The sequence below is a fragment of the Prunus avium genome, chromosome 7, assembly GCF_965620075.1.
Source record: "Prunus avium chromosome 7, drPruAviu1.hap1.1, whole genome shotgun sequence".
Classification (NCBI taxonomy): Eukaryota; Viridiplantae; Streptophyta; class Magnoliopsida; order Rosales; family Rosaceae; genus Prunus; species Prunus avium.
In genome coordinates this window covers 27,770,328-27,784,626 of record NC_142290.1, presented here as the reverse complement: position 1 = coordinate 27,784,626, position 14,299 = coordinate 27,770,328, and the positions used below count along the sequence as shown (strand labels likewise).

Sequence of the window (14,299 nt, the reverse complement as noted above, 5' to 3'; positions counted from 1 at the left end):
TACCATACTGATAAATCACATATATGTTATTTGAAAAAACTACATCTAAAATACAAAACAGTTTTGAGGTGCCTGCAACTGCAAAACATGTTGTTTAATAGAATATCTTCTCTTTTAATATCTTTTATTAAGATAGTGAATTTTTGGGATTTTGAATCTTTCTACCTTTATATGGATAGACGAATACAGAAAAATCAAAACAATTTCGTAATACAAATTTTTTGCACGTAGGTAATTTATCATATGGGACATAAACCAAGCACTTGAAAACAAGATTACAACAATAATCAACAACTCAACATATTAAATATGAGATGGAGAATTTTAATTGTGAGTTTCAACAAGATAGCTTTCACCCCCTCTTCATAAGGCCAAATCTACCAAGCCCTGTCGAAGGATTCCTAAGGTATAATTGCATTAATATCATCATACTTGAATTTGGTTTGTGGACGCTTGAATTCCTAAGGTATAGGTAATGCTAGATTTAAGGGAATGTAAAGAATGTCACCCAATGACTAGTTAAGAGGTAAAGAACCCAGAACTCCAAAACAAATTAAACCTCAACTTCAAGTGGCTTTACCTCCTGCTACCTACCGATACAGTTTCCTTGTATGTGGCATGAAGTTGCTGGCATCAAAATTTTGTTTCCCAAATTTGAATTTTTTTTAAAGTTAAATGATCAAGAAAATAAATTACGATGATATAAACTAAAATTAAATTAAGAAAAAATTAAACATAAAATTATTTTAGAGTTAAATCAATTTTAAACAATTAATAAAGTTGAGTACGAGATATACATGAATAGTTCTATTTTAGATAGGAAAATTTGGGTTTGAGTTATCTAGCATTAGAGATGGACTTAATAGGTTTATATGCAAGGTAAATTTAGCCCAACCCATTTTAAAATCCTGGGTCCGTCCCTGTTTGTAGGGCCCAATTTGCATTGTATTTCACTAATCCAAACTTTCTATGTTTTAGATATTCATTCAAAGATCATCTCTACAAAAACTCACTTGAATCCGATATCATTTGACCACTCGATTGTGTTATTGAAATTTTAGTACTTTCTTGAAGCACCGTGTTCATTGATTTTGTAGGATACAATTGGATGTCAAAACGTTTTTTTAATTTGTCTAATTTTTTGCAAGAATGATCTATGAATGTATACTTAAAAAATAGATGATTTGAATTGTTGGAAAAAAAATTCGTAAGGTACCCTAAAGAGTGTCCCTCAAATAAAATTATTTACGAGATCCCTTAATAGAAGGGAAATATATATAAGGTCTTGTTAGTTGGATACAATTTGGATTGAAATATGAATATATTATATAATATTCAAAATCTAATCCAAAGCAAGGGATGGATTGATGATTATGGACCCACAAAATCCTCTCAAAAGGATCCCGCCAATTACTTCCATCGCATCATTGTTGTAGAATTGTTTTAGGTGTTTCCAGTCGTGGTCTATGGCTTTTCCCCTAGACTGAGTACCTTTCCTTTTCTTCCAACCTCATCCTCCATCTTTCTCTAGCTATATTATTCTTTCTTACGCAGTCTCCCATTATTGGCATGTTTACTTACTTAGAATGGGAGAAGTAAGGAATCGGGGAAGTCAGTAATCATTCCCACCAAAACCAAAAACCAAAAATTAGATCAATAAGGGGAGTAATTGATTGTATGGGAATAATTACCAATTTTGAGGTGGAGTCCACTTACTTTTTATTCCTTGGTGAGTAAGTAAACGCAAAGGAAACAAAGAATCGAAATAATTCTCTTTCTCCCCATTCTCATTACTGATAAGTAAACATATTCTATACGTAGTGAGCAATATTTGATATCAATCCCAATATCACCTTCCTTTTTTTGTTCTTTCTTTTTTTTTCTTTAGCATCACATACCTTGCTTAATCAATTAGTAGCAAAGTAAACGTATACCAGCCCACAATTATAAAATTTTAAAAAGAAAAAGTAATAAAGCGAAAGTAGAATAACAAGTTTAAAGGAAGCATCAAGTATAAATTGAACTTGTTAATAATTATAAGGATCATGCATGAATGACGTTTTGGTACGACTTGAGAAATTATAAATAAAAGCATGACACAAACACAATGTTTAGCATACACACTTTTATTTCAAGGATGTTAACTTCTTCTGGAAAATACATAAAAGGAAGGGGAAAAACACCGACAAAGGAGGAAGAACAGGGAACCTTCTAACTGAGAGCTACAGCTCCATTCTTATTCTAACGTACGTCCTCTTACAGAGGGCAAATCATTTAAGAGTTATTTTTGGTCAACACCGTAAGTTTCTTTTTAATATATTTCAAACCTTTGAAAAATACTTGATAAAAACGATTATGGTTGAGCCCAAACGCAGAGAAAGGAAGAACGGCAACAACAACGTAAATGAGGGAAATTGACCATATCTTTTGATGATGAATCAAGAGCACAATAGTAGCAGCGAAGGAGAGCATGGACACTAGAAGCGAGCAGAAGAGAAGGAGGAACCCTAAATTCAGCTTGAAGGGAAGAGAGTGGTGAAAGTTTTTGTACTCAAATGGAGACCTCGTGATTTTGAGAAACGTGCCCAAAGAAGTCAATGACAAGATAAGCGAGACAGTGTTTGAAATGGCGAATGCTTTGAAGAAAGGAGAGTGCTGGAGATTAGGAAGCCCGTTCTGATTAGTACCCCCGGGAACCGTGTACTCAGCTGCATAGGCCACGGTGGCCACCAAAGCCGCCACGACCGAGCCTGACTGAGCAGTTTCTTTCATCCATACTTTTGCTGACTGAAGAAGCTCTGCATGCTGCCTAGAAAAGAGCTCATCCGCTGTCACACCCTTCTTGTTGCGGTGCAGTGTGTAATTAAGTGGGATTATCTTTTGCACACGCTGCCCACAAATGGAAAAAACATTGTTACCATTTCGTACTACTATAACTAGTTTCTCTTGGCAATTAATGTTAGAAGATGTTTCCCTTGTCAAAAAAGAAAAAAAATCAAAATAATTAGTCACTAAAGTGTAGGAAGGGAGAGAGGTTTTCACACACACACACTATGATGTCATGGGGGTCTAAACACTTGAAACCACTTGTCTACAAATCAATGCTCTTTTTCATCAAGATAAGGGAATCACCATTTAAAATCTGTATTTTTAATGCATGAATGCATGTCCTAGTAGACGAACTTCAATTGACTTAAATATAGGGTAATTAAAATTAGGGTTAAGGCTTATATATATCACTCACCGCCATCCATTGCAATTCTTCTTGCAACTGAAATGCAGGACCATATGTACCTTTAGCGTCCACAGAGTAATAGCTCGTATCTGTGAAATAGCTCATATCTGCAATATGGTGTTCCCATCGCTATCAATCATGTCAGCCAGCCTTGAAGTTATGAATTTGTTCTTCTTTACAATCCTAAAGATGGCCAACCGACGATACTTAATGGCCATGTGCAAAATGTTTTGTTGATGCTTGAGATCGTGCGCCTCAACTGCTTGAGGATGACGCTTCAAAATCTTTTCCACAATTTGTGATATTCCAGTTCTAGTTGCTATAAACAATGGAATATACTCATAAGTAGATTTGGTTTCCCTTCCGTCGCCACAATCACGATTATTATAATCAGCATCTTCTTTTTTCTGTGGAATATTTGGTTTTGACACCAGAGAAAATGTATTGACTACTTCGTTTGGATCAATTTCCGTCCATGAATAGTCCATTTTGACGAGAAAATCAGTGAGTTCCAATAGTTCTTTTTGATTTTGCATTTCCTCGCCCATAGTAGTTCTTCTGAACATTCCTATTCATGAGAGAGATATTGAATTAATATGAAGAGAAGAAAGAAAAAATAAAAGTAAATACAATCAAGTGTATAAAATTTAACAAATGAATGAAATGAAACCACAGGAATTAATAATGAAAACGAACCTTAATTAAGCAATTGTACAAAATTTTATTGTCATTCTTAAGCTTGGGTAAGGCCTAATTATTTTTACCTGGCTGTTAGTTTGGTTTTTTATTTATTTATTATTTTAATTCTATAACTCTTAGTTATATATATATATATATATATATATATATATATATTTGTAGTACGTACGTTATCTATATATAAAGCAAAAAATGCCCTTGGTTAAGACAAACATTAAGAACTGAAATTATTAATTAAGTTAGGATAATATGGTAAATTCACACTTTTTCATATTAAAAAATTAAAATTAAAAGAAAAATTAGATAATGGATCATATTTTTATGGAACACAACTACCCATTATTCTTTTTAATTCTGAAATAAATTTAAATTTTTTTAAAAAAAGCCTCTCGCAGGCGTGGAAGCGCGTGCAAAGGGGCTAGTTATTAATTAAATTGTAAACATATATACGTTGGTCGGTATATATTGATATACTAACTTAATAATTATGAACATATTTGTAGGTCTATTAGAGTATGTATATGATCATATATAAATTACTATATTAGAATACATATCTATGAATAAATTAGGTACCAGGTTTAACGAAAAAGTTTCTTAACGATAATAATTAATAATGGCTTACCAACATTTTATATTATGGAAAACATAACGTTTTTGAATAACAAATAAGTTGTTTTTTAAGATTTTATGCAAGGATGACATTCTATATATATAGCTTTTATTGAGGGATCTTTCAAATAAGCTTATTTGAGGGACACCTTTGTAGGGCCCACTCCCCATTGTATTTCACTAATCCAAACCATCTATATTTTAGATAATCATTCAAAGATCATCTCTATAAAAAAAAAAACACTTGAATCCGATATCATTTGACCACTCAATTGAGTTATTGAAATTTTAGTACTTTTTTGAAGCACCATGTTCATTGATTTTGTACGATACAATTGGATGTTTAAACGGTTTCCGATTTGTTTAATTTTTTGCAAGGATAATCTATGAATTTAGACTTAAAAAATAGATAGTTTGGATCGTTGGAAAAAAAATCATAAGAGACCCTAAAAGCAATAGAATGGGACTATATATATAAACAAACATACACTTTGAAAGTTAGATTAATTACTCATAATCTTGTTTGAAAAAGTAGATTGGGAAGGATGATTAAATCCGCTCTCCAAGTCATTCTTTTGATTTGCTGGGTCCCGATCAATGTTATCGTCATTACAAAGGCCTGAATGTATAATAAGGGGAGCACAAAAATCAGCATTATCATTAGAAAGGCTGATTGCATAAAATAAACTTAGTACGTAGCCTATCCTAATTAACCAAACCCGAGCACTTCTGAACCGAACCGGCATATATTTAGCCAAATCTCACGGGAAATAAATTTAATTTATAGCTAGCCCTCCCCTCCCTATTGAAAATTTCTGACTTTGCCATTAAAAAATAGGCTGACTCATCAGCATGGTCATTGATAAAATTTTTGAGTTTATATCTAATTTTAACTGTGCCAGTAGTGTATAAGCAGTAGAGAGAGTAGATGGTACATATATGACGGTGCAGCTTAATCCATATGCTTTCGTGAAATTTGGGTTTGAAGGAAGATGGCATTTGGGCTAGCAATTGAAGACGTGTGAGTCCATTCTTTTCCTTTCTATTCGCAAGATATGGGTACTTATTTAGTAACCAATGAGCAGTCTCGGCATTGCAATTTGCATTGAAGGAAATATGCATGTTAATCATAATATATAATAAAGTCAGATATAATAGGTAGACTAATGTTATTCTATCATTTGGATGTCCGCACATTATTACTGTGCAGTTATCATTATAAATAGGGAAGAAAATAAGAAGAGGCGGAAGAAAATTAATGGCGTCTACACAAAAATAACGTCCGCGGACATCCACATATATATTGTAAAGTTAATTTTGGAGAGAGAGATCGAGAGAGATACCAAAATGTTGGCCAAGTACTGCGATATGAAGAATGGATACTCGATCAACCGTTCTTTGGAACTGCTGCTCTATATCGTCGCCCACTTTGGTAGCCAAATATTCGACCAATTTTGTGTGACCAAATGCAGCAGCCCTGTAGAATGGGGTTTCTCCTAAGTGGTTCTTAATCTCCACCAACACCGGACTTGCATAACTGCCTTCCACGTCATGATCAAAGGCTTCCACCAACAGCTTTGCTGCGTCCAAATTTCCAGACGCAGCTACCTCATGAAGCGGGGTGTTGCCGCGGTTGTTCTCCACTATCAACGTATCCTTGTATTCTATCAGTGAAATCAAAAAATCAAGCACGTCTTTGCGTCTAGCCAAGCCTGCCACGTGAAGTACAGTGTCGCACTTCGTTGTCATTTGCCCAAATACTTCAAGCACATTATCCTTGTTGTAGAATCCTTTTAGGCTTTCCCACTGGCCGTTCATGACCCATTCATATTGCTTTCTCGCGCGACTAAGTTCCTCTCCCATTTCAACCTCGTCTATCTCCTCCATCTCCTCACTACTAGAAATTTGGGTAATAAGGACCCTTTTTTAAGAGACTGATAGACAAACAGTCCCTAAAAACTGCTTTTTGGCACAGATTTATATTAAACCGTCCCTATAAACATCAAGGGACACAAAACCATCCCTATTGCAATACTAGAGACACAAAACTGTCCCTATTGTTATTAGCATCCGTATTTTAAATGAATGGACATCATGTAATTTCAAAACATTTTTCCAAAGTTCATTTGAATATTAAACATGCATTTAATCAAATTAATCGCAGCGGAAGTCTATAGTGGTTGTTTAAATTCAAAAACAAAACTTCTTCCAAGTATCTTAAGCCATGAACATTGATATGTTTTTCATAAATGAAAATTCAAGAGAAAATATAAGATCTAATTACCCTTGAAGCAATTATATGAACCAATTTGTGTTTGGTCTTCTCTTGATGATTTCCTCTTTGTTGATCTCCTCTTTGATCTTTGATCTTTGCTCCTTGATCTTTCTCCTCCATGTGAGCCACAAAAGTATATGGCCTCTAAGTCTCCACACCAATGGAACCTTGAGATGAGAATAAGTATCTTGAGAATACTTGGATGCTAGTGCAAGATTCTCAAGATTGGTTTCAATCTAAACCACTTTGAAAGATGAAAGTGTTTCACTCTTGAAAACTCTCTTTTTTCTCTCTTTGATCTCCCAAACCCATTTGGTTGATGTTGGATTGTGTTTGTGTGTTAATGAGCTTATGAAAACAATTCACATACATACTTACTTAAGCATTTTCGGCCAAAACCCATTGGGCTTCCAAAATTGGGCCTTATGACACTTAAACCATAATATTTAGTTGTCTTAAGCCCTTGGGCTTGATACCCAACCATTTGGGCTTTCCGTTAACTATTACTTAGCCCAAATACGTTTTTACACGTAGTAAATCATCCACATCAAATCAATCAAATTGATTTCCTCATTCTCATTTGTATTACTCAAAGTTAACCATTTAAGGTGTGCGATCCATTAGGTTCTAATTAGCAAGGCAGTGGGAAAATATTAGAACTCTTTCTAATCAACTGGAATTAAAACCCTCTTTTTAATTCTTCCTTTATTTGGATCGATCACAATCAATCCTAGGACTTCCACAAGCCAAGAGTGACATCTAGCAATATATCAAGGCTACCCAAGCTAACCAGAATAGATGAAGAACCTATTCAGTTGGAATTGCAATGCAATACGGTCCTTCTCTTATATAATGTTTCAAATCATATTATTGGGGTACGGATTGTTTATGTCAAACCCCTAATATGATTTATAACCTCATGTGATTCAAAAGAACATGATTAAGAACAACTTTCTAAATCAAGCTCAAAATACTTTGGCCAAAGATTTACTGAATCACATCTTGAAACATTCTCCTTCTTTATCGAAAGTAGAGATTCCTTATTGTACATTCACATGCCCCTATGATGAATTAAGAGATCCCAATAACACTTAAGACAAATCTTTTACGGCTTGCCTTTGTGAGCTATCAAAGATCAATAACGCATCATAGGACAACCATGATGCCTCAGGTCTAAGGACTAATTTGCATTATTGCAACTATGAGTTCTCATTTGACATGTAGATAAATAGTCCATATGAGAACTACAGTTGATCGCGTTCAGTGTACTCATTCACTAATGAGCACCCACATACTTGTATTAGTGTCAACTACACAAATGGTTTGAGACTAACCATCCTCCCAATTGAGCATACATAATATGTGCTAATCTTGACGGTTTATCAATGCCCATTTGATAACCTATGATTAGGAACATTTTGGGATACTACAGTTAGAGATTAAAGGTCTCATGAATCTAATCTTCTTTAGATTACTTTATCTCTTATTTAGCATACCCTGGACATTTGTTTCTTTACACGATGTAAAAGATAACAAATTAAGTTTGCCCTTTATATATCATATACGAAATGTATTCTAAGGAGATTACATCAAATGTATTGGCTCTTAGGGCACATTTCTAACAATCTCCCACTTGCACTAGAGCCACATAGCCATGTATCTCATACCCTTTATCTCTGTATGTCTATCCAGTTGTGACTGTGACATAGGCTTAGTGCATGGATCTGTTACGTTGTTTGCAGATGCCCCATCTAATGGTAACATTTTTCTATGTGTTTGGATCTCTGATGAGACCTAGGTTCCTTGGCTTGAGCTATCGCCCCATTGTCATCACACAGTAAAGGTACTTGTGACATTATGGTTAGAACCACATTTTAGTTCGGTAATGAACCTTTTATCCAAACAGATTTTATTGTAGCTTCTAAAGCGACAATGTAATCAACTTCAGTTATTCTCTAACTAACTACGTGTCCATTCAAAATGAAGACGTACCTTTAGGTGGATTTGCAATTGTTGATATTAGATACATTATCCAAATCAGTAAATGCTTCCACTTGCTACTCTGATGTTCCTCCCAGATGAGGAACATGTCCTTAGTCCTTCTTAAGTATTTAAGAACATACTTGACTGCTCCCAATTGATCTAATCATGGGCTTGATTTATATCTTCTAGTTATACTCGTATAACCAATATCATGTCTTGTACATGCTATGACATATATGAGAATCCCTATTGCATATGCATAAGAGATTTTACTCATCTGCTGTATCTCATAATGAGTTTTTGGACACATGCTCTTAGAAAAGTGAAGTCCATGTCGTACTGGAAGTAAACTTTTCTTAGACTGTTCCATATGAAATCTCCTTAGCATCTTATCAGCATACAAGGATTGAGGTAATCCAATTATACTCTTAGATCTATCATGATAAATCTTTATTCCTAGTATGTAAGATGCTTCTCTAAAATCTTTCGTTAAGAATGATTTTAATGAGTCACAGCTTCACTGAAGATATCATTCCTATATCGTTTCCGATAAGTAGTATGTCATCTACATACATCACTAGGAATACTACCAAACTCCCACTGACCCTTTTGTACACTCATTGGTCATCCACGTTTTGTATGAAGTCAAATGATTTTGACAACTTCATCAAATAGGATGTTTCAACTCCAAGAACCTTGCATCAACCCATAAATGGATCTATGTAGCTTGCATACCTTATGCTTATCAACTTTAGAAATGAAGCCTTCAGGTTGATCTATATATAGTTCTTCCTGAAGGTGGCCATTCAGAAAAGCCGCCTTCACATCCATTTTTGACAAATCCCATAATCATGGTATGCAGCTATTGCAAGCCAAATCCGAATAGACTTTGTCATAGTGACAGGAGAGAAGGTTTCTTCATAGTCCATCCCTTCTCTTTGCTTGTAGCACTTTGCTACTAGCCTTGCTTTGTAGGTTTCTACTATTCCATAGCCTATCTTCCTCTTAAAGATCCATTTATTCTCTATTGGTACAATACCAGGAGGAGGATCACTAGAGTCCAGACTTAGTTGGTATACATAGAATCCATTTCGGATTTCATGGCTCCAAGCCATTTCTATGAGTCAATGTCTGACATTGCCTCATTGTAGTTCGAAGGGTCTTCGATATCCTTACAATCACTTAGGAGATTCAACTTTCCTTTGTTGTCATGAAGGAAACCATAATACCTTTTAGGCATTCTCCTAACCCTACTTGAACTACGTGGAGTCTGTGTTACAACAGGTTGTGGATCTGGGACTGCATTTAGTTTATCCGCATCTTGCCTTTTAACATATGCTGGACAACCCCAAATCTTGATCTAATCAAGACTTGGTTTCTTCCCAAATCACATTTCAAATGGAGTTTGTAGAATGGATTTGGAAGGCACTCTATTTAGCAAATGAATTGCAGTTTCAAGTGCATATCCCTAAAAGGATATAGGTAAATTAGTACAGCTCATAGAACTCATTTTAGAAACTCCATTATGTTGTGGAATTCCTGGTGGAGTCCATCGTGATAAGATGCCACGTTCCTTAAGGTAATCAAGAAACTCTGTGCTTAAGTATTCACATCCTCGATCGAATCTAAGGATTTTAATACTCTTGCCTATTTGGTTTTCAACTTCATTTCTGAATTCCTGAAACTTTTCAAAATTCAGATTTATGCTTCATTAAGTATAAATACCCGAACCGTGAATAATCATCGATAAAGGTAATGAAGTATGAATAACTGCCCTCTGTGTTTGTAGACAAAGGTCCACAAACATCTAAGTAGATAAATTCCAACAGTTTTGTAACTCTTTCTCCTTTACCAGTGAAAGGAGACTTGGTCATTTTGCCATGTAGACAAGATTCACAAGTAGGCATAGGAACATGATCAAATGATCCAAAAAGGTTCCATCTTTTGCCATCCGGTGAATTCGATCTTGGCTAATGCCTCCAAGTTTAAGGTATCACAATTTAGTTGCGGTATCCACATCTCTAGGCCTCTCAGGTCTAGTTGCATCTTTATCCATATACAGTCAATGCTACCATTCATTTCTAAAATGAAAAGAGACCATCAATCAAAATTGCATAAGCAACGATTTGATTGATATGTGAAATAGAACAAAGCATTTTGTCAAACAAAACATCAAATCCATCTCTTAAAAATATAGAGACGGATATTAAGTTCTTTACACATCCAGAAATGAAATAACAATTATTTCAAATTCAGGTCCTCTTCGGAGGGTAGTCTGAGATGTTAGGTGCCTATTGCATTGGCAACTACATTAGTGCTATTTCCCACGGTTAGCACCATTTCTCATTTTCCAAGTCTTCTACTCCCACTAGTCCACGCACACAATTGCTTATATGTTGACTAGCTCCTGAATCAACTATTCAGTTTAGAAGCTTTAACTGTAATTACTAATTTTAGAACAAGAGAGTGACCTTCTGAAGGTTTTTCTCTTGAGGCTTGCAAGACATCTCTTGCAATTCCTCTTCCAATGTCCATCCTTGCCACAGTGAAAACAAGCACCTTTCAGTTACTTGTCTTTCTTTTGTATTCTTTCTTCCTTGGGTTTTTAGAAAATCTTTCTTCTTATTTCCTTTATCCTTATCTTTTGTTTGGATTTGGAAAAAGAAGAACCTTTCTAAAATTTGCAACTATCCTCTTTAACCCTTTATCTTTCGAGATATTCATTTAAGCTACTATAGCTATATTGAGTAGCTCATATAGGGTATCATTCATCTTTCCCATATTATAGTTCATAACATATTGGGATTAACTAATGATAGAGATGAAAGAAAGAATCTTGTTGAACTTCAACATCAAAGAAAAATCCATATTTTCCAATATCTTAAGTAATTATATTACTTTGAGATCATGTTGATTAACCGGGAACCCACTTACCATTCTTGTCATAACAAGTTCACATATGGTATTGTTAGCTAGGAGTAGCTTCACCTTTTCATGGATGCCAACATGTAACTTTTACCTCGGTTGTCATCTGACACAAGCTTCTTATAAGCCTTTGTCTCCTCCTCAATGGCATATGGACCATGAGGGGTATGTGGTGGGATTTTTCTTATACACAACCAATCTCATCCAATTATAGGACAAGTTGGTGTTTGTGCAATCAAACCGGATAGTTCGTGTCATCTTGGACGTTTGAGTCAAGTATCTTCGAGATTGGGTTTGTGATGGTTAATTTGAAAAATTCTGCAAAACGTAAATAGATTTTAATTTAGATTAATCTTCTACCAAGGACTTAGGGTCTTTAAGTCATGATGGTAGCTCCCACTATTTTTGGCAAATTTCATATCCCTCCTGAAATCCGAGAGTTTCCGTTGAAACTCTTAGTGGGGATGGGGAGTCTCACTTTCATATAGTTTTCCTCAACCTAACAGTTTGTTGGATTGCTATGATACTAATGAGAGGATACTCTTATCCAATCACATCATGAATGTGAATACCCATCACTATGGCCTCTAGAGAACTAGACCTCAACCTAACAGTTTGTTGGTTTCGTTCGTCTTAGTTAAGTTATTCCCACCATGCTTGTGGGTATAGGGTGTCAAATATGACCTCAACCTAACAGTTTGTTGGCCACACTCGTTATCTATCCGCACTACATCAAGTATGTGTAATAGGCTTCCCTTGGATGGTTACAAGTACTGGATGTTGCCTCACTGAGGTCCAACAAGGTGTAAATGTGCCACCCAATAAGAGACTACCACGGTGGAAGGCCACAAAATAGCATTCAAAGTGCCATTTCGCTTATCAACTTAATATTGCTTTGAGGGTAGTTAAATTGGTCTCATTTTAATCCAATTTTAATCCTGTTAAAATTACCTATCTAATCTCATTAAATGGTTCCCATTGCAATATATTAGTAGCACATAATACTCCCACTAAATTTTTTAGAAACCATTTGCTTGAGATAGTGGAAATACATGATACTACTAATTGATTAATTATCATCATTACCGAACATTCCAATTGCATTGGGCTTGTAGGATGATTATGGACTTTCTTGTTGATCCAACACGAGCCACCATGTTGGATCATGGTCTTGGATGGTGATTCATTTTAATTACGCGCGCATAAAAATAAATTAGGCATGAAAGCCATTTCATTATTACATAGCCAATCAAAATCGAATACATATCCAATAAGCGGCCAATCACATAGCTCAATTGTTTGGTCTAAGTCCATAACCATCCTTTAATTATTTAAACGCTTTAAACAATTAAACTAGCAATGTAAAAACATGCTCTTGGCTTGCATACATATATATGGGTTTAATTCAAGTGGTAACCATATTCAAATAAAATAAATTTACCATGGAGTGAAAACATTTTACTACAATAGTAAATGTAATTGTAGAAACCTTTTAGGCATAGTTACACTTATCATATATTGCAACTATATCCAAAACTATTCAACAATTAATAATGGATCCAAAGTTGATCCACTAGGGTGAGACATAAACTACCTGAAACAGAAAATTAGATTAATTAGAAACACTAAAAAGAATAGGGTAACCTTGGGCACATACAGTGGCGGATCCACATAGGGGCAAGGGGGGTCAATTGACCCCCGCAAGCCCGGAATCCTCCATAGGAGCTGAAGAACTTGACCCCTGCAAATGCCCAAAATGTGTTTGATGAAATGCCCCAAAGAGAGGAGCAGCCATAGCCAGGAGCTGCGCAGCGCGCGCAAGGCCAGAACTTCTATTTTTTTTTTTTGTTCCTGACGTCAAAACGACGTCGTTCCACTTAAGTGGTTTTTTTTTTTTTGGGGTTTCTGTCGTCAAAACGACGTCGTTCCATTTAAGTGAATTTTTTTTTTAAAACCTGGCCAAAACGACGTCGTTTTGGCTTAGGTTTAACGAAAAAAAAAAATTAAAAAACTTGCAGCAGCCCAGCAGATCGATAAAACAGATTGGGGAATGGGTTTTTCACTCATTCCTCTCATTCAAACCCTAAATCCCCAACCCCAACCCCTAATTCTACTCAACTTTCACCCAATCTGAAGGCCTTTCCACGTGAATCATCCTCCGGCGCCGGCGTTCCCCTCATCAAGTGGTGGCAGCAAACCCCAAATTCAATTAGCTTTGAAATTTGCTCTCAAAATTGAAAGTATGTTATCCTATTTCATAATCTTTTTATGCTTTGATAAGATTGATTAATATGTATATGTTGATTAGTTTGAATGAATTAGAGTTTTTAATTAATTATATGTTAGTTTGTATGATTTAATTAGTTTGTATGTTTTAATATGATGGATTTTATCCCTCAAATTGAAATTATGTTATCCTATTTTTTAATCTTTTATTATGCTTTAATTGATTAATAAAGATTATTGCACATCAACTTCAACTAGCTCTTGTGGCTGTGACAAAGGGAAATGCTGATATTGCCACTTTCTTCACATCTTGCAATAGCTTGGTTAATATTGTTGGAGCATCA

The 14,299-nt window shown here is 35.2% G+C and overlaps 1 protein-coding gene across 1 annotated transcript; it reads right to left on the bottom strand.

Moving 5' to 3' along the window:
* Window positions 1-2,140: 2,140 nt before the first annotated feature.
* On the bottom strand, window positions 2,141-6,433 carry LOC110746411 (uncharacterized). The gene is given in 6 exon segments (XM_021946634.2): window positions 2,141-2,889; window positions 3,245-3,331; window positions 3,334-3,803; window positions 5,058-5,165; window positions 5,482-5,636; window positions 5,892-6,433. Coding segments are annotated over 6 exon segments (1,977 nt in total). The 3' UTR covers window positions 2,141-2,274.
* Window positions 6,434-14,299: the final 7,866 nt, after the last annotated feature.